The sequence below is a fragment of the Pristiophorus japonicus genome, chromosome 16 (genome assembly GCF_044704955.1).
Source record: "Pristiophorus japonicus isolate sPriJap1 chromosome 16, sPriJap1.hap1, whole genome shotgun sequence".
Lineage (NCBI taxonomy): Eukaryota > Metazoa > Chordata > Chondrichthyes > Pristiophoridae > Pristiophorus > Pristiophorus japonicus.
The window spans coordinates 118,083,771-118,105,443 of NC_091992.1; the positions used below are offsets into that span (position 1 = coordinate 118,083,771).

At 45.1% G+C, this 21,673-nt stretch overlaps 1 protein-coding gene across 1 annotated transcript in view; it reads left to right on the forward strand.

Annotated features, from left to right (window-relative positions):
- The window catches only part of LOC139226223 (elastin-like), a 113,562-nt gene extending 93,954 nt beyond the window's left edge, over positions 1-19,608 (forward strand). Inside the window, exons 3-14 of the mRNA XM_070856847.1 lie at positions 12,238-12,762; positions 12,989-13,137; positions 13,191-13,608; positions 14,682-14,823; positions 14,960-15,092; positions 15,191-15,526; positions 16,180-16,261; positions 16,584-16,873; positions 16,972-17,233; positions 17,961-18,042; positions 18,365-18,505; positions 19,481-19,608. Coding sequence (XP_070712948.1) covers positions 12,238-12,762; positions 12,989-13,137; positions 13,191-13,608; positions 14,682-14,823; positions 14,960-15,092; positions 15,191-15,526; positions 16,180-16,261; positions 16,584-16,873; positions 16,972-17,233; positions 17,961-18,042; positions 18,365-18,505; positions 19,481-19,608 — 2,688 coding nt within the window. The remainder of the gene's footprint in view (positions 1-12,237; positions 12,763-12,988; positions 13,138-13,190; positions 13,609-14,681; positions 14,824-14,959; positions 15,093-15,190; positions 15,527-16,179; positions 16,262-16,583; positions 16,874-16,971; positions 17,234-17,960; positions 18,043-18,364; positions 18,506-19,480) is intronic.
- Positions 19,609-21,673: the final 2,065 nt, after the last annotated feature.

Sequence of the window (21,673 nt, forward strand, 5' to 3'; positions counted from 1 at the left end):
CCATCACCCTGCAGCAGGAGAGATCTCCGAGCCACGACACGCCTCACCAACAAGCCCCTCAGTCATGGCTAGGTGCGGGAGGCACGCATGACTGAAGGGGGGAGGGATGTCTATCTTTTGCAGGTGTTCGTAAATGTTGTGTGGTGATAATGGACCATGATTCAGTTTTAATGTATAATATACTTTATTGAAACGTTTACAATGTACTTTACTTTAGTGCAATAAAATCATTCTTATCATGATTCAGTTTTAATGTATAATATATCTCATTGAAAACTTTACAATGTACTTTACTTTAGTGCAACAAAATCATTCTTGTATCAAACTTTACTTTAATATGACCCTTTAAGATCATTTAAAAATTCTAAGATCACTTATAAAGTTTTAAAGTTACAAAACTTAGTAAACAATTTAAATTTGAAAACAAGATCACTTAAAAACCTTAAGAAAACTTTTAACGCAGTAAATTTAAACAACTCATTAAATGTGAGAACACTTACACTCTAAGATCACTTATATACTTGTAAAGTTACAAAACTTAGTAAACAATTTCAATTTGAAAACAGTTACAACAGTGGCATTAACAACTACAACAACATCAGCAGCAAAGAAAGCCTGCACCCAGCTCTCATCCACATCTCGGTGAATGTGCACTTCCTCATGGGGGTGGTGGTTGTGGGGGAGGGTGGGGTGGCGTGGGCGGGGGGCATGGGGAGGGGGGGATGGTGGGGGTGGGGGGAAGAGGGGGGGGAAGGGGGAAAGGGGGTACCCTAGCTTAGGTCTCTACAGAGGCTGATGCAGGGATTGCAGTGGGAGTGGCATTTGATTGGCCGGGCTATGTTCCCTTATTGCAGCAGCTAACTCCCTGATGGCCTCTGCCATCGTTTGCACTGCCTTCAGTTCCCGTGTCATTACTACTATTTCTACCGACAGTGCCGTTAACTCATCACCCACCCCACTGACCTCGAGTAATCGGGTAAGGACATTTGTCTTCACACCCAATTCAATAACCTCAAGCACAGCTGTTGAACGCTGCATCTCAGGAGAGCCTATTTGGAATCTCCTTCCCCTCACCCCGGGTCTGCCTCGTGGCATCTCTCCAGTGCAAGGCGCAGGGTGTGACGGTGGGACCCTGGGTGTTCCAAGCTGCATTCCACCTCCACCACTGGGACCCGCAACCTCGGAAAACGTGAAACCATGGAATGTTGGACCAGAACTTACATCACTAAACGCGGATGGGTACGTGAAGAGATGCTGGCATGCCACATCAGAACTTAAAGCACCACGCAAGGATGGGGAGGGGATGAAAGCATGGAATGTCGGACGAGAACTCTTGGAAGTGTCTGGTAGAGTGAGGCCCTGCAGTATGGACTGATCCATATTACGATCAACATTCTCCCCTGAACACATATCCATGCCCCCTTCCTCCCCCCCACCACCTTGGTCTGGATCGCACGCATCTGAATCTTCTTCTGAATCTTCAGAATTGGCATCATGTTCTGCAAAATATAACCAAACAGTCAAATGGTTAGCAGCACAGGAGGGGGCAGGATGGGTGGCATGAATAGTCTCACATGTAGCAGGCCAAGCAGCAGGTTGATTTGAAGGGTCACGATGCATTTGCAGGACTTACCTTCTCCCACAAGTGTGGGCCCAGCTAGTGCAGTACTGATTGCTTTTCTCCAGGCAGGACCCATCAAGGCAACCACCCTCTGTTCCAAGGGTGTCAGTTGGTGTAGATTTGGTGGGCCTCCTCCTGTTCATGTTCTTTCCCTTTTGTTGTGTGCCAATTTCTTCTGCAAAGATGAAAATCTAACTTTTTAGAGAGGGTGTCTTTCTGCTGGGTGGGACATATACATATGGTCACATTTACAATTACAATTCCATTGAAAATGAAGATATTACTTACACTAACAACTTGACCAAGGTCCTGCCATTTCTTTTTACATTGGCCTCCAGATCTCCTGGTATTCACCACTGCGCAGTATCCTTCTGCAACTAGGTTCCAACGTTTCTTCATTTCTTTGGGTGACCCTTGTCCGACCTCTGTTGCTGGTGTCCAGCTCCTGCCATCTCCACTCAATGACATTAACTAGTATCTCCACTTCTTCATGCAAGAAGTTCTTTGTTCTCACTGCACGTTGTTGCATTGCTATGTTGGATTTACATTCAGTGATTTCTCAAAACACACAGTCCTTACCTTGCATGCACCTATGCAGCACCTATGCAGCACTCCTTTGCACTCCAAAAATCACTTAAAAGACTTTTCACTTCTTCCCTTCCTGCACCCAACAATCACACAGCTCGCTTTAACTTGAAATGTGGCTGAGTGCTAATATTGCTGAACACGTTTTGCCTTTAAATGGCCGATTGCCAAGGTTGAAGACCCATTGCGCATGTGCGCACGCTACAACGCGCATGCGTAATGCTGCCGGCAATGAAAACCACACTGGCCCCTAGCCCCGCCCCCCTGCCGGCTGTGTGGACCCAGAACGGCACTTGCTCCGCCCCCCTCAGCTTTTGATGCACCACGCCACGGGCCTACAGCGTTTGAGGAGCGACGAGAATTCGAAGGTAGGTTTTCGGCGTGCTTTTTTACCTACAGAGTCAGTGCACCAGACGGAGCTGCGCTGTTTAAAGTGAATGGGGAAATTTGGGCCCAATAATGAGAGGTGATCTGATCGAAACATACAAGATAATGAGAGGGCTCGACAAGGTGGATGCAGAGAGGATATTTCCACTCATTGAGGAAACTAAAACTAGGGGATATAGTCTCAGAATAAGGGGTCGTCCATTTAAAACTGAGATGAGAAGGAATTTCTTCTCTCAGAGGGTTGTAAATCTGTGGAATTCTCTGCCCCAGAGAGCTGCGGAGGCTGGGTCATTGAATATATTTAAGGCGGCGAGAGACAGATTTTTGAGCGATAAGGGAATAATGGGTTTTGGGGAGCGGGCTGGGAAGTGGAGCTGAGTCCAAGATCAGATCAGCCATGATCTTATTGAATGGCGGAGCAGGCTCGTGGGGACAAATGGCTTACTCCTGCTCCTATTTCATATGTTCTTATGTTTAAACTTTGTGACATCTGCAAATTTTGAAATTGACCCCTGTACACCCATGTGCAAGTCATTAATGTATATTAAGAAAAGCAATGGTCCTAGAACCAACCCCTCGAGAACACCACTGCATGCCTTGCTCCAGTCTGAAAAACAATGGTTCACCACTATGCTCTGTTTCCTATCACTTTGCCAATTTCGTATCCAGGCTGCCACTGTCCCTTTTAATCTCAGCAGGGAGCTAGTAGGCGTGTAGATAATGCAAGTCAGAGATAGAGTTGGATCACTAATGCTGATTATCCAGCCATCAATCCATTTGATGGCCACTCCCTGCTGGGAGAACGAGATCAATATTTTAACATATGACCTGTTCTCAGTATTCTTGCGAATCCTGTTTTCTATCCACCTCCTTGGAATTGCAGTCTCCCAAACATAGCTTCCTGTACAATATCTCTTCCCTTCCCATGACATGCAGCCAGCATCTATTCATTATATTCCCATGACAGCACATCTGACATTGGCACTTATCTGTACAGGGTTGCCAATGGAATATAGAATGAGTGTACAAATCATAAACATTTCTCAAAACTTTTTGTAGTATCTATTCATGCAGCTCCAGATTATTCTGCTTTATAAATAGCAACTCATGTCCAAACTCATGTCATGCATAATAGAATGCAGATGCTCCCTTTTTCTCATTCTGTATGCAATCTTGTCAATCAAACAAATATTATTTTTGTTTTTGCATTTGATTGGAAAACAGCATGTATACTTAGTGTAAGCATGGTGTGAAGAATTTTGATTTGAGTGGGCATGTGAGATTGGAGTTGCATCGTTGCAGTTTTTAGGTCTATTTAAGAGGCTTGGGTATATTTCCAGACTCCGTTTGGCACCAAGTCCAAGTGATGATTCACTTACGAGCTTCACATTGTCACAAGGGGAAGCTGCCTGTTCCACAGGATCATCCTCTTTAACCTTATGAAGCACATTTAGGGTGGAGTTCTTCTCCTAAGCTGTGTGGCGAATGTCAGCTCTCGTGCACCGTGCCACAAGGTATTGTTTTGCATACTCTGGCCAGGGTGGGGCATCATTTTATGCTCCAAATAAATGTTCATTAGGACAATCTTGTTTTTTGATATTTTGAATAAAACTATTTTTTAAACCACCTTTGGGACCGCATGCTGCCAATAGTGTACAGCTGTGGCTCAGTGGGTAGCACACTCACTTCAGAGTCATGAAGGCTGTGGGTTCAAGTCCCACTGCAGGGACTTGAGTACAAATCCCACTCCAGGGGCTTGAGCACATAAATCTAAGCTGACACGGGAGTGCTGCACAGTCGGAGGTGCCGTCTTTCAGATGAGATGTTAAATTGAGGCCCGTCTGCTCTCTCAGATGGATGTAAAAGCTCCCATGACACTATTTTGAAGAAGAGCAGGGGAGTTATCCCCGATGTCCTGGCCAATATTTATCCCTCAATCAACATAACAAAAAAAAACAGATTATCTGGTCATTATCACATTGCTGTTTGTGGGAGCTTGCTTGTGCACAAATTGGCTGCCGCGTTTCCCACATTACAACAGTGACTACACTGCAGAAGTACTTCATTGGCTGTAAAGCGCTTTGAGATATCTGGTGGTCGTTAAAGGCACTTTATAAATGCAAGTTATTTTTTTTTTCTTTCTTGATGAGTAACATTGGTCGAAGCCTAAAATAAGGCTATTAGTCTCAACTCTCTGCCATTGTCGTGCTGGGAGAGCAGGAAATATAACTTCACAGTAGGGCAAAATATCATTTAAAGAATAAAAATTCACAGATTAACTTGCTATCCTTTTGCATGCTCAATAAAAAGATCAGAATTCAGAAGGGGCATTGACAAGTCTTCCCCCTGTGTAAGATCCGTCATGTACAGAGGCGTGTGATGAGTAATTCACCACCCACCAGGATGGGTGTGGCAAAACCAACTCTCAATAAATGTAGTCTTGCCAGTGTCGCCCACACCTTCAGAACAGATGTTTTGAAATTAGCCTGTTTTCATCCTTGTATGCCAGCTACAGACTACTCTTGCTACTTCCCCATTGGAAATAGGCAAAGTTCTGACCAACCGGCTGGATTCGGATCGGCTGCTTCTTCCTGGTAATCATTCAACTCTGAAACACCAAACCACGGTCATTTAATGTTCCAGTGTCTCCCCTGTTACAGCAGCATTTACCACAGATGAATCAAAATGTCCTTGCTCATTATCACATTGCTGTTTGTGGGAGTTTGCTGCACGCAAGTTGGCTGCCGCGTTTGCCACATTACAACAGTGACTACACGCCAAAAGTACTTCATTGGCTGTAAAGCGCTTTGAGACGTCCGGTGGTTGTGAAAGGCACTATATAAATGCAAGTCTTTCTTTCTGACAAAGAAGAACCGTATTGGTGACTTGGTGACTTATTGCTCAGTAGGGAGCTTTCTATTTTAAATCAAATAAAATTCTACTGTTGCTGGACTCCACCTTCTTTGTAGGTCACCAATGGCCAATAGGAGTGGGTGGATCTTTACTCTGACAAAATGCCTTGATACCTTGAAACTCAATACAAGATAATCTTTATTATGATGCAAAAGGAATTAAAGCTGGTCTTTGAAGCAGCAATAAAAAGAATTGTGTTGCACCGTAGAAGGCTTTAAAGCTACAAGGCCCTGTTGTTTTTGAAAGATAAGCTTCTTTTGTTTTGAACTTTAGATAGGAACTGAGGAGTCTTGCCTTTTTAAAATTATTTTTAATTTAATGCAATCTGTTCTGAAAATATTTTTTTCAGTGTCATTCAATGTTATATATTTGCATTACTGCCCTGTAGTCCCTGTCAATCACAGAGGCAGATCCTTGGAGCAAAGGCCAGGAGCTTGAGTATTGAGCATGACCCTGCAGAAGGTTTGGTAATGAATGGCTCTTCGAAGATATCTTTCATGTGGCTGGGAGGGGAAGAATCACCTTATGATAACTGGAGGCCCTTTAGCTTTAAGTTGCTGAAATGATGATGGTAGTTTGGGGTAAATGAACCAGGTGGGATTGGCATCAGACTACTATAGACAGTTTGGGGCTGAAATTTCCCCTTTCCTTAAGGCCTCTTAACACTGGAAATTGGCAGCTACGCTGCGGAGTGCAATGGCCGCCCACTTTTCGTGTAATGGCCGCCATTATCAAAATTCCATTCCTGTGGTCTCCCGGCTGTGACCCGCTCCCCCCCACCCCCCCCCACCACCACTCCACTGCTGCCGATCCATCCTAAGTGCGTCACCACAGTGCGCACCACCGATGTTACCCCTCGACGGCAAAATTCCGCCGAGAAAATCTTCCTCCCGCTGGGCCGTGCCAAAAGCTGCTTTTTTGAGATAGTACAGTGAGGCTGTGGCCTTCTGAAATGGTGGTGCGGCTCCCATTAAAGGGGAGGATGCACTGCCGCTGCTGCCACGTTTTGTTTTGTCGGCCGACTGCCATGTCAGGCTGACAATTAAGCCCCTGGGTTCAGCCGGGCCGCCAACAGGCAGCCTGGCACCCCCTCTAGGGTGCCAGTCCGCTAGCCCAGCCGAAACCCTCCCCGGTGGCCCAAAATGTAAACATTGTGCAGGCTCTCCTTTTGTGAAGGGGAGAGCTATGGTGACGTGGGGCCATGATGATGTCATCAGCTCTACGCTGATGACTGACAGCGGCGGACATTATACCCCCCCCCACCCCCACCCCCAACTTCCGCCCCACTAATGTGCTCACTGCCGCACTACCGCCCCCGTTGTAAGCGAATTCCGGTCTGCCGGGAAAAAAAGCCGCTCAAGAGGCCACCTCATCCACCGCGGCGATGAAAATGCTCGAAACGGATTGCAGCACTCCGTTTTGGGCGGAGGGCAATTTCGGCCCCTTTCTGTCCTGAGCAAAAAGCACAAAGCATACCTTGGGCTCGGAATGGGATACTCTCTGTAACACTGTTATAGATGCTGGACTGAGCCAGAGTGATTAAGAACTTGGTCAGGGCAAAGGTGAATGTCAGCGCTGTGAGGTTGCACTCAGATTGGATCAACTAGATGAAAACCGAAGTTCCCTCATGTAACCACGTCTGCGGTGTGTATTATTGAGACAGAAGTAGATGGCTGTGATAATGCAGTCAGAGCTTCAAGTGATCACCAGAACCGCTTAAAACTATCTGGATACATAGGGTTACTTTCGGTTTGTTTTACAGTATATGTAAAAGGCAATTCATGTTCTTGATGTAAACCAAGTCCTTCTGGGCCCGGAGGGGGGGCGCGTGGGATTCGAGCAAGTCTTCCATTGCTGCTGCAAATTTGATTCATGTTAGACAACTGCCTTTGGTAGTTGGCAGTAGTTTTAATCTCTTCACATGCCATGAACAACAGACTTTACAGGGATTCACACTGAACCTGCCTTGCATCAGTGTCAAGGGTAGTGTCTTACTGAATAATGGAATACTGCACAGCTTTAGTGATTTATATGTGTTAGCTTGTATCTATTATAATCCAAATAAACTGAAGGACCCTAGTCCATCATTCCTTTGAATACGGTGCAGAAGTCCTGTTGCAACCCTTAAAGGTTTGGAGAAAAAAAATCATTTAAATGCTGAAGACAGTAAGTCTCCAAGATTAGCCAAGTTCTCATACAAGATATCAAAAGGAAACCAACCGCTTTGACAAGATCTTCGAGACTCCAGTTTTCCACTTTGATATTCAGACATTTTGAGTGACATAAAAAGCTGTTGCTTTGTAGTTCTGCTGTGTAAAAGAATTCCTAGAATTGTTGAATCAGGGCTCCTGATGTCAGCTGATATGTATTTTCCCTTGCATTTATTACAAAGGATTATCGGAGAGGGCCACTTTCAAATTGGATAATAATAGCTTCAAGTGTACAAAATTTGAAATAGTGTCTCTCTACTGAAGTATCATTAGTGAGGTGCAGTTACAGCAAACACTGTTTCAAACCTTCCCTGGTCCCTGCTGAAGCCTTACTAGGTTCGAAGTAAAATTAAATCTTGACGAGAATTGTATTATGTTTAAACAACAGCAACAATTTTGCATTTATATAGTGTCTTTAATGCAGTAAAACGTCCCCAGGCACTTCCACAAGAGATTAATGTGCAAAGTTAAAGCACATGGGATTGGGGGTAGTGTGCTGACATGGATTGAGAACTGGTTGTCAGACAGGAAGCAAAGAGTAGGAGTAAATGGGGACTTTTCAGAATGGCAGGCAGTAACTAGTGGGGTACCGCAAGGTTCTGTGCTGGGGCCCCAGCTGTTTACACTGTACATTAATGATTTAGACGAGGGGATTAAATGTAGTATCTCCAAATTTGCGGATGACACTAAGTTGGGTGGCAGTGTGAGCTGCGAGGAGGATGCTATGAGGCTGCAGAGCGACTTGGATAGGTTAGGTGAGTGGGCAAATGCATGGCAGATGAAGTATAATGTGGATAAATGTGAGGTTATCCACTTTGGTGGTAAAAACAGAGAGACAGACTATTATCTGAATGGTGACAGATTAGGAAAAGGGGAGGTGCAACGAGACCTGGGTGTCATGGTACATCAGTCAATGAAGGTTGGCATGCAGGTACAGCGGTTAAGAAAGCAAATGGCATGTTGGCCTTCATAGCGAGGGGATTTGAGTACAGGGGCAGGGCGGTGTTGCTACAGTTATACAGGGCCTTGGTGAGGCCACATCTGGAGTATTGTGTACAGTTTTGGTCTCCTAACTTGAGGAAGGACATTCTTGCTATTGAGGGAGTGCAGCGAAGGTTCACCAAACTGATTCCCGGGATGGCGGGACTGACCTATCAAGAAAGACTGGATCAACTGGGCTTGTATTCACTGGAGTTCAGAAGAATGAGAGGGGACCTCAAAGAAACGTTTAAAATTCTGACAGGTTTAGACAGGTTGGATGCAGGAAGAATGTTCCCAATGTTGGGGAAGTCCAGAACCAGGGTTCACAGTCTAAGGATAAGGGGTAAGCCATTTAGGACCGAGATGAGGAGAAACTTCTTCACCCAGAGAGTGGTGAACCTGTGGAATTCTCTACCACAGAAAGTAGTTGAGGCCAATTCACTAAATATATTCAAAAAGGAGTTAGATGAAGTCCTTACTACTCGAGGGATCAAGGGGTATGGCGAGAAAGCAGGAAGGGGGTACTGAATTTGCATGTTCAGCCATGAATTCATTGAATGGTGGTGCAGGCTAGAAGGGCCGAATGGCCTACTCCTGCACCTATTTTCTATGTTTCTATGTTTCTATGTTTCACAGGAGCATTATCAAACAAACTTTGACACCGAGCCACATGAAGAGATATTAGGACAGGTGATCAAATACTGGTCAAAGAGGTAGATTTTACGGAGCATCTTAAAGGAAGAGGGCGAGGTAGAGAGACACTTGCTGAACAAAGTATAAATATATATACAGTGCATAGTTAACAAGTGGAGTGTCCAATGCCATGATATGTGTATGAAAAAAACATACACAGTGCAGAAGTGTGTGAGTATATTCTATTCACTCATAAAACTGGGAAATACATTGAATAAATAAAGTTGACACAAACTGCCAAGGGATAACCATTCAATCTGACAAAAGTCGCAAAAATTGAGGCTAACTGGATAAATAATGAGTGAGCCTCACAAGTGAAGATATTTATCCAAATACAGTCCTGTCTGCGATGTATTGTATTTGTAACAGTGAGGTATGTTTTTAAATCAGGAAAATAATATTAATCACTGGGTTTGCAGCCTAAGTAATTCAAAGGAAACTGCTTTATGACACTTTGCAATTGTAATGCAGCAGCAATGGAAATAATATTATTTCCGTTGGCATTTCTCCATATAAATGGTATCATTCACGGCAAGCGGTGTAGAAGCTCACTGTAGAAGCAGAAAATCTGTTCTTAGAGTGATTTCACAAGTACAATGACAGCTGGTATTCTCATATTTTGTTATTTATTTTATGTCTGTTTGTGATAGTATCATACATACAACTTGTTTTACATGGATTTTAATTCTGATGTGTGAGTACGTTGCCCTTACAGTGGGTCACCGTTTAGTACGGTCGTGTTACTAGACTAGTAATCCAGAGGCCTGGATTAATAATTCTGGACTAATAATCCAAATCTCACTCTGGCAGCTTGAGAATTTAAATGCAATTTTTTTTTTTTAATCCAGTAAAATTGACTATGCATCTGTTGGGTCGTTATAAATTCCAGCTGGTTCAATAATGTGAGGAAACCTGCTATCCTTATCTGGTCTGGCCTATGTATAACCGTAGTCCCACACCATCATAGGTGACTGCTCGCTGCCCACTGAAGTGGCTCAGTTGTATCAAAACCACGACAAAGAATAGAACTCCAGTAGTTCAAGCAAAAAGCCCGGCACCACTTTCTCAGGGCACCTCGGGAGGGCTAATAAATGCCCGCCTTGCCAGCTGAGTGGCTTAGCTAGTCACAAGGCTCAATAAAACCCCAGCCAGTTGGGTTCAGGGGATCCATGATGAGGCAGGTGGTTGTGAGCCTGGTGGATGAACTGGTAATGTGTCGTGTGATTGTTAAACCTTTGCTAATAAACCAACTGGTTCTTAATAGCAATGTATTGCTATGAATTCTTAAGCAAAGAACCCACAAAGCAAATCCATGACACCAGTGATGCCCACATCCCGAGAATGAATAATAGTAAAAGTTTCCCATGAACGTCACTGCTATAAATGTCTGATGCCTTTAATGAAAGTGAGAGTTTTTCTCATCTTTTGGAACCAGCAGGCAAAATCCCGGTTCCTAACAAGCTCAGCTATCAGCCAATGCTGTCTCATGGTGATCGCTGAGGAAAGTCCTTCTTCTGTGACGTCAGCTTTCAAACGCGAGAAACCATCACTCAACTGTCTTCTCTGGCTGGCTTGCATTTCTGCCACCCTCTGTGTGTTTCTCCAAACTGGTTTCTATCTGTATAAAGACATTTCTGGCTTGCAAGGCAACAAAATAAACTGACACTCCCTTGTAAAAAAGTGACAGGGTGTTCATCTCTCGTCTGCAAGAGTGGAATAAATCCTTGAGCGCTCACAGGGTGTGCTTTAATGGGAACCAGCTGGTAGATCTAGAGCAAAATGCAATTACCCAATGCCTCGTAAAGTGGGCTTTTGACAAATGTTTTGTCTTAATGCTGAAGAGATATCTGCAGCAGTAAAAGAAGTAGACTCTCTGGCACAGCATCAAATAGGGTTTTTAAAAAACCCCGTACCCCCAAACAAAATGTTACAACATGTGATCGTGCTTCCAAATATTTCCATGCTTTTTCTTTTTACATCTGGTTGTCTTTAAAATAAGTGCTTCATGGGGAAATCCAAAGAATATCCGATATGGCTTGCGGTACAGTTGTCGGTTGGAATTTTAGTAGCTGCTGTGGGGGCCTACTTTGGTTGTAGTCTGCTGGTAAGATGAATTGCACTGTAAATGGATGAGGAAGTGTGACTTCATATTGGTAGAATAAAACCCTCACCCCCTCCGAAATGGAATTGGTAGCGAGAGCTCTGCTCAGAAAATCTCATTGGCAAATGTGACACATTGCCAACTCATCGCAGTGCGAGAGATTAATCTTGATGTGGTCACCTTTCTATTAGGGAATCCCGCAGCTCTTTGATTGTTGATTGGTGCCGATTGTTGTTATTAGCCCTTCTTGTTTCTGTTGTCATCACATGTCAATCCCACCGCTGCAGTTTTCCCACTCTTGGTTGAATAAAACCACTTGCTTGTCAACACTTGCCTGAAAAAAAATCAAATTCAAAGCACTTCATATAAAAAGCTGTTGCTAATCACATTTTTCACAGTATATATCTCCTGCAGGTTAAAAGCTATCAACCTGGACTCCTTATTAACAGATGATAGGTCCAGCCATATTGATCAAATTATTACTTATTGTATTAACTTATATGATTAAAAATACAGTGCACTTTTATTGAAAACTGGGTATTTATTTTGAGGCCTGCTATCTGCATTACCTGGGGTTCTGGTATTTGGGATTCTGGTATTTGGGATTTTGGTATCTGGGGTTCTGGTATTTGGGGCTCTGGTACCTGGGATTCTGGTATCTGAGATTCTGGGATCTGGGGTTCTGGTATCTGGGATTCTGGTATCTGGGATTCTGGTATCTGGGGTACTGGTATCTGGGGTTCTAGTATTTGGGGCTCTGGTACCTGGGATTCTGGGATCTGGGATTCTGGGATCTGGGATTCTGGGATTCTGGTATCTGGGATTCTGGTATCTGGGGTTCTGGTATTTGGGGCTCTGGTATCTGGGATTCTGGTATCTGGGATTCTGGGATCTGGGGTTCTGGTATCTGGGGTTCTGGTATATGGGATTCTGGTATCTGGGGTTCTAGTATTTGGGGCTCTGGTACCTGGGATTCTGATACCTGGGATTCTGGGATCTGGGGTTCTGGTATCTGGGATTCTGGGATTCTGGTATCTGGGGATCTGGTATTTGGGGCTCTGGTATCTGGGGTTCTGGTATCTGGGATTCCGGTATCTGGGATTCTGGTATCAAGGGTTCTGGTATCTGGGATTCTGGTACCTGGGGTTCTGGTATCTGGGATTCTGGTATCTGGGATTCTGGTATCTGGGATTCTAGTATCTAGGGTTCTGGTATCTGGGATTCTGATACCTGGGGTTCTGGTATCTGGAATTCTGGTATCTGGGATTCTGGTATCTGGGATTCTGGTACCTGGGGTTCTGGTATCTGGGATTCTGGTATCTGGGGTTCTGGTACCTGGGGTTCTGGTATCTGGGGTTCTGGTATCTGGAATTCTGGTATCTGGGGTTCTGGTATCTGGGATTCTGGTATCTGGGGTTTGGGTATCTGGGATTCTGGTATCTGGGGTTCTGGTATCTGGGATTCTGGTATCTGGGATTCTAGTATATGGGGTTCTAGTATTTGGGGCTCTGGTATCTGGGATTCTGGTATCTGGGATTCTGGTACCTGGGATTCTGGTACCTGGGATTCTTTTATCTCGGGTTCTGGTATCTGGGATTCTGGTATCTGGGATTCTGGTACCTGGGATTCTGGTATCTGGGATTCTGGTATCTGGGGTTCTGGTATCTGGGATTCTGGTATCTGGGGTTCTGGTATCTAGCGTTCTGGTATCTGGGATTCTGGTATCTGGGATTCTGGTATCTGGGGTTCTGGTATCTGGGATTCTGATACCTGGGATTCTGGGATCTGGGATTCTGGGATCTGGGATTCTGGTACCTGGGGTTCTGGGATCTGGGGTTCTGGGATCTGGGCCTCTGGTATCTGGGGTTCTGGTACCTGGGATTCTGGTATCTGGGATTCTGGTACCTGGGATTCTGGTCCCTGAGATTCTGGTACCTGGGATTATTTTATCTTGGGTTCTGGTATCTGGGGTTCTGCTATCTGGGATTCTGGTACCTGGGTTCTTGTATCTGGGGACCTGGGATTCTGGTACCTGGGATTCTGGTACCTGGGATTCTGGTATCTGGGATTCTGGTATCTGGGGTTCTGCTATCTGGGATTCTGGTACCTGGGTTCTGGTATCTGGGATTCTGGTACCTGGGATTCTGGTACCTGGGATTCTGGTACCTGGGATTCTGGAATCTGGGGTTCTGGTATCTGGGGTTCTGGTATCTGGGATTCTGATACCTGGGATTCTGGTATCTGGGGTTCTGGTATCTGGGATTCTGGTATCTGGGGTTCTGGTATCTGGGATTCTGGTATCTGGGATTCTTTTATCTGGGGTTCTGGTATCTGGGATTCTTTTATCTGGGGTTCTGGTATCTGGGATTCTTTTATCTGGGGTTCTGATATCTGGGGTTCTGGTATCTGGGATTCTTTTATCTGGGGTTCTGGTATCTGGGATTCTGGTATCTGGGATTCTGGTACCTGGGATTCTGGTATCTGGGATTCTGGTACCTGGGATTCTTTTATCTCGGGTTCTGGTATCTGGGGTTCTGGTATCTGGGATTCTGGTATCTGGGGTTGTGGTATCTGGGATTCTGGTATCTGGGGTTCTGGTACCTGGGGTTCTGATACCTGGGATTCTGGTATCTGGGGTTCTGGTATCTGGGATTCTGGTATCTGGGGTTCTGGTATCTGGGATTCTGGTATCTGGGATTCTTTTATCTGGGGTTCTGGTATCTGGGATTCTTTTATCTGGGGTTCTGGTATCTGGGATTCTGGTACCTGGGATTCTGGTATCTGGGGTTCTGGTATCTGGGATTCTGGTATCTGGGGTTCTGGTATCTGGGATTCTGGTATCTGGGGTTCTGGTATCTGGGATTCTGGTATCTGGGATTCTGGTACCTGGGGTTGTGGTATCTGGGGTTCTGGTACCTGGGGTTCTGGTATCTGGGGTTCTGGTATCTGGGGTTCTGGTATCTGGGGTTCTGGTATCTGGGATTCTGGTATCTGGGGTTCTGGTATCTGGGATTCTGGTATCTGGGGTTCTGGTATCTGGGGTTCTGGTATCTGGGGTTCTGGTATCTGGGATTCTGGTATCTGGGATTCTAGTATTTGGGGCTCTGGTATCTGGGATTCTGGTATCTGGGATTCTGGTACCTGGGATTCTGGTATCTGGGGTTCTGGTATCTGGGATTCTTTTATCTAGGGTTCTGGTATCTGGGATTCTGGTATCTGGGGTTCTGGTATCTGGGATTCTGGTATCTGGGATTCTGGTACCTGGGGTTGTGGTATCTGGGATTCTGGTATCTGGGGTTCTGGTACCTGGGGTTCTGGTATCTGGGGTTCTGGTATCTGGGGTTCTGGTATCTGGGATTCTGGTATCTGGGGTTCTGGTATCTGGGATTCTGGTATCTGGGGTTCTGGTATCTGGGATTCTGGTATCTGGGGTTCTGGTATCTGGGATTCTGGTATCTGGGATTCTAGTATTTGGGGCTCTGGTATCTGGGATTCTGGTATCTGGGATTCTGGTACCTGGGATTCTTTTATATGGGGTTCTGGTATCTGGGATTCTGGTATCTGGGATTCTGGTATCTGGGATTCTGGTACCTGGGTTCTGGTATCTGGGATTCTGGTACCTGGGATTCTGGTACCTGGGATTCTTTTATCTGGGATTCTGGTATCTGGGATTCTGGTATCTGGGATTCTGGTATCTAGCGTTCTGGTATCTGGGGTTCTGGTATCTGGGGTTCTGGTATCTGGGATTCTGGTATTTGGGGTTCTGATACCTGGGATTCTGGTATCTGAGGTTCTGGTATCTGGGATTCTGATACCTGGGATTCTGGGATCTGGGATTCTGGTACCTGGGGTTCTGGGATCTGGGGTTCTGGTATCTGGGCCTCTGGTATCTGGGGTTCTGGTACCTGGGATTCTGGTATCTGGGATTCTGGTACCTGGGATTCTGGTCCCTGAGATTCTGGTACCTGGGATTATTTTATCTTGGGTTCTGGTATCTGGGGTTCTGCTATCTGGGATTCTGGTACCTGGGTTCTGGTATCTGGGGATCTGGGATTCTGGTATCTGGGATTCTGGTACCTGGGATTCTGGTACCTGGGATTCTTTTATCTGGGATTCTGGTATCTGCGATTCTGGTATCTGGGATTCTGGTATCTGGGGTTCTGGTATCTGGGATTCTGGTATCTGGGATTCTGGAATCTGGGGTTCTGGTATCTGGGGTTCTGGTATCTGGGGTTGTGGTATCTGGGATTCCGATACCTGGGATTCTGGTATCTGGGGTTCTGGTATCTGGGATTCTGATACCTGGGATTCTGGTATCTGGGGTTCTGGGTTCTGGTATCTGGGATTCTGGTATCTGGGATTCTTTTATCTGGGGTTCTGGTATCTGGGGTTCTGGTATCTGGGATTCTTTTATCTGGGGTTCTGGTATCTGGGATTCTTTTATCTGGGGTTCTGGTATCTGGGGTTCTTGTATCTGGGATTCTTTTATCTGGGGTTCTGGTACCTGGGATTCTTTTATCTCGGGTTCTGGTATCTGGGGTTCTGGTATCTGGGATTCTGGTATCTGGGGTTCTGGTATCTGGGATTCTGGTATCTGTGATCCTGGTATCTGGGATTCTGGTATCTGGGATTCTGGTATCTGGGGTTCTGATATCTGGGGTTCTGGTATCTGGGATTCTTTTATCTAGGATTCTTGTATCTGGGGTTCTGGTATCTGGGATTCTGGTATCTGGGATTCTGGTATCTGGGGTTCTGGTATCTGGGATTCTGGTATCTGGGATTCTTTTATCTGGGTTTCTGGTATCTGGGGTTCTGGTATCTGGGATTCTTTTATTTGGGGTTCTGGTATCTGGGGTTCTGGTATCTGGGATTCTGGTATCTGGGATTCTATTATCTGGGGTTCTGATATCTGGGATTCTGGTGTCTGGGATTCTTTTATCTGGGATTCTGGTACCTGGGATTCTGGTATCTGGGATTCTGGTACCTGGGTTTTGATATCTGGGGTTCTGGTATCTGGGGTTCTGGTATCTGGGATTCTGGTATCTGGGATTCTGGTGCCTATGATTCTTTTATCTGGGATTCTTTTATCTAGGGTTCTGGTATCTGGGGTTCTGGTATCTGGGATTCTGGTATCTGGGATTCTGGTACCTGGGTTTTGATATCTGGGATTCTGGTATCTGGGATTCTGGTATCTGGGGTTCTGGTATCTGGGATTCTGGTATCTGGGATTCTAGTATTTGGGGCTCTGGTATCTGGGATTCTGGTATCTGGGATTCTGGTACCTGGGATTCTGGTACCTAGGATTCTTTTATATGGGGTTCTGGTATCTGGGATTCTGGTATCTGGGATTCTGGTATCTGGGATTCTGGTACCTGGGTTCTGGTATCTGGGATTCTGGTACCTGGGATTCTGGTACCTGGGATTCTTTTATCTGGGATTCTGGTATCTGGGATTCTGGTATCTGGGATTCTGGTATCTAGCGTTCTGGTATCTGGGGTTCTGGTATCTGAGGTTCTGGTATCTGGGATTCTGGTATTTGGGGTTCTGATACCTGGGATTCTGGTATCTGAGGTTCTGGTATCTGGGATTCTGATACCTGGGATTCTGGGATCTGGGATTCTGGTACCTGGGGTTCTGGGATCTGGGGTTCTGGTATCTGGGCCTCTGGTATCTGGGGTTCTGGTACCTGGGATTCTGGTATCTGGGATTCTGGTACCTGGGATTCTGGTCCCTGAGATTCTGGTACCTGGGATTATTTTATCTTGGGTTCTGGTATCTGGGGTTCTGCTATCTGGGATTCTGGTACCTGGGTTCTGGTATCTGGGGATCTGGGATTCTGGTATCTGGGATTCTGGTACCTGGGATTCTGGTACCTGGGATTCTTTTATCTGGGATTCTGGTATCTGCGATTCTGGTATCTGGGATTCTGGTATCTGGGGTTCTGGTATCTGGGATTCTGGTATCTGGGATTCTGGAATCTGGGGTTCTGGTATCTGGGGTTCTGGTATCTGGGGTTGTGGTATCTGGGATTCCGATACCTGGGATTCTGGTATCTGGGGTTCTGGTATCTGGGATTCTGATACCTGGGATTCTGGTATCTGGGGTTCTGGGTTCTGGTATCTGGGATTCTGGTATCTGGGATTCTTTTATCTGGGGTTCTGGTATCTGGGGTTCTGGTATCTGGGATTCTTTTATCTGGGGTTCTGGTATCTGGGATTCTTTTATCTGGGGTTCTGGTATCTGGGGTTCTTGTATCTGGGATTCTTTTATCTGGGGTTCTGGTACCTGGGATTCTTTTATCTCGGGTTCTGGTATCTGGGGTTCTGGTATCTGGGATTCTGGTATCTGGGGTTCTGGTATCTGGGATTCTGGTATCTGTGATCCTGGTATCTGGGATTCTGGTATCTGGGATTCTGGTATCTGGGGTTCTGATATCTGGGGTTCTGGTATCTGGGATTCTTTTATCTAGGATTCTTGTATCTGGGGTTCTGGTATCTGGGATTCTGGTATCTGGGATTCTGGTATCTGGGGTTCTGGTATCTGGGATTCTGGTATCTGGGATTCTTTTATCTGGGTTTCTGGTATCTGGGGTTCTGGTATCTGGGATTCTTTTATTTGGGGTTCTGGTATCTGGGGTTCTGGTATCTGGGATTCTGGTATCTGGGATTCTATTATCTGGGGTTCTGGTATCTGGGATTCTGGTGTCTGGGATTCTTTTATCTGGGATTCTGGTACCTGGGATTCTGGTATCTGGGATTCTGGTACCTGGGTTTTGATATCTGGGGTTCTGGTATCTGGGGTTCTGGTATCTGGGATTCTGGTATCTGGGATTCTGGTGCCTATGATTCTTTTATCTGGGATTCTTTTATCTAGGGTTCTGGTATCTGGGGTTCTGGTATCTGGGATTCTGGTATCTGGGATTCTGGTACCTGGGTTTTGATATCTGGGATTCTGGTATCTGGGATTCTGGTATCTGGGTTTCTGGTATCTGGGATTCTGGAATCTGGGGTTCTGGTATCTGGGGTTCTGGTATCTGGGATTCTGATAGCTGGGATTCTGGTATCTGGGGTTCTGGTATCTGGGATTCTGGTATCTGGGATTCTTTTATCTGGGGTTCTGGTATCTGGGGTTCTGGTATCTGGAGGTTCTGGTATCTGGGATTCTTTTATCTGGGGTTCTGGTATCTGGGATTCTGATACCTGGGATTCTGGTATCTGGGGTTCTGGGTTCTGGTATCTGGGATTCTGGTATCTGGGATTCTTTTATCTGGGGTTCTGGTATCTGGGGTTCTGGTATCTGGGATTTTTTTATCTGGGGTTCTGGTATCTGGGATTCTTTTATCTGGGGTTCTGGTATCTGGGGTTCTTGTATCTGGGATTCTTTTATCTGGGGTTCTGGTACCTGGGATTCTTTTATCTCGGGTTCTGGTATCTGGGGTTCTGGTATCTGGGATTCTGGTATCTGTGGTTCTGGTATCTGGGATTCTGGTATCTGTGATCCTGGTATCTGGGATTCTGGTATCTGGGATTCTGGTATCTGGGGTTCTGATATCTGGGGTTCTGGTATCTGGGATTCTTTTATCTAGGATTCTTGTATCTGGGGTTCTGGTATCTGGGATTCTGGTATCTGGGATTCTGGTATCTGGGGTTCTGGTATCTGGGATTCTGGTATCTGGGATTCTTTTATCTGGGTTTCTGGTATCTGGGGTTCTGGTATCTGGGATTCTTTTATTTGGGGTTCTGGTATCTGGGGTTCTGGTATCTGGGATTCTGGTATCTGGGATTCTATTATCTGGGGTTCTGGTATCTGGGATTCTGGTGTCTGGGATTCTTTTATCTGGGATTCTGGTACCTGGGATTCTGGTATCTGGGATTCTGGTACCTGGGTTTTGATATCTGGGGTTCTGGTATCTGGGGTTCTGGTATCTGGGATTCTGGTATCTGGGATTCTGGTGCCTATGATTCTTTTATCTGGGATTCTTTTATCTAGGGTTCTGGTATCTGGGGTTCTGGTATCTGGGATTCTGGTATCTGGGATTCTGGTATCTGGGTTTCTGGTATCTGGGATTCTGGAATCTGGGGTTCTGGTATCTGGGGTTCTGGTATATGGGATTCTGATAGCTGGGATTCTGGTATCTGGGGTTCTGGTATCTGGGATTCTGGTATCTGGGATTCTTTTATCTGGGGTTCTGGTATCTGGGGTTCTGGTATCTGGAGGTTCTGGTATCTGGGATTCTTTTATCTGGGGTTCTGGTGTCTGGGGTTCTGGTATCTGGGATTTTGGTATCTGGGATTCTATTATCTGGGGTTCTGGTATCTGGGATTCTTTTATCTGGGATTCTGGTACCTGGGATTCTGGTATCTGGGATTCTGGTATCTGGGATTCTGTTATCTGGGGCTCTGGTATCTGGGATTCTTTTATCTGGGATTCTGGTATCTAGGATTCTGGTATCTGGGATTCTGGTACCTGGGATTCTGGTATCTGGGATTCTTTTATCTGGGGTTCTGGTGTCTGGGGTTCTGGTATCTGGGGTTCTGGTATCTGGGGTTCTAGCATCTGGGATTCTGGTATCTGCGATTCTGGTGCCTGGGAATCTTTTATCTCTGATTCTTTTATCTGGGGTTCTGGTATCTGGGATTCTGGTACCTGGGATTCTGGTATCTGGGATTCTTTTATCTGGGGTTCTGATACCTGGGATTCTTTTATCTGGGATTCTTTTATCTGGGGTTCTGGTATCTGGGGTTCTGGTATCTGGGATTCTTTTATCTGGGATTCTTTTATCTGGGGTTCTGGTATCTGGGGTTCTGGTATCTGGGGTTCTGGTATCTGGGATTCTGGTGTCTGGGATTCTTTTATCTGGGTTGCTGGTATCTGGGATTCTTTTATCTGGGATTCTTTTATCTGGGATTCTTTTATCTGGGGTTCTGGTATCTGGGGTTCTGATATCTGGGATTCTGGTAACTGGGATTCTTTTATCTGGGGTTCTGGTATCTGGGATTTTTTTATCTGGGATTCTGGTATCTGGGATTCTGGTACCTGGGGTTCTGGTATCTGGGATTCTAGTATCTGGGATTCTGGTAACTGGGATTCTGGTATCTGGTTGTTCTGGTATCTGGTTGTTCTGGTATTTGAGATTCTGATATTTGGGGTTCTGGTATCTGGGGTTCTGGTATAGCAGTTGATGGCTTCATTCCCCCTTGCCTACAGCTGTTAAAAATGATTATGCCCCATTCAGGTCACATTGTCATCCAGTCATTATGATTTTTGAAGTGTTATCGCCAGACTGCAACTTCATGATTAATCGTGATCATAGCTAGAGAAGGAGCAATTCTAAATATTCATGTTCAAATGAGACAGCAACTTGCAATCATTATTTATAGATCTTGAGCAAAATATGAGCCTTGCTTGATAATTAAAGATATATCTCCTGCATGTTAAAAGCTATTAACCTGGACTCTTTATTAACAGACGGTAAGTCCAGCCATATTAATCAAATTATGACTTATTGTATGCGTATTGTGGAATTAAACGGATTGTTATTTGTGATGACTGGCTATCAATAATAAAGCCTGTGACGACTTGTTATAGACATGAGTCACTTACTGTGGCACATAAGGTCGTAATCCACCAAAGCTGCTTTTTAAAATATACAATCAAGGATCTATTATATGGTAATGGAACCTCATTTCGGTAGATAAAGGAAGGGTTTTGCATTTCATACTTTACTGGCTGAGTCTTTGTAAAGGTACAAAGTGTTTGCTTCTGTAGATAATTGGTTACAAACAGGGAATTGCCATACTCCAAATATATATATTGGCAACACTAAATCACATGCCTGAGTATGACTTGGAATAAACGCTTTGCTTATAAGGAGTATCAGTAATATTTTGCATTCACCATGAAAGTTTAATGGATTTGGATAATGAATCCCCAAACCAACAACTAGTGCGATACACCTCATAATTCATCATTTAAATCCCATGTTTATTTATACTGGTAAATAAAAGAAGGAATTTCACCATCAGACCATTTCTACAAATCAAAGTCACAAAGTCTTATCGTAGAATCTAGAATGTGACAGCACAGAAACAGGCCATCAAGTCTGCGCCAGTGTTCTTGTCCTCATGAGACACTTAGCTTAATTGTCGCATTCCTACTTGTTTCCCTTTACCTTTAATATTC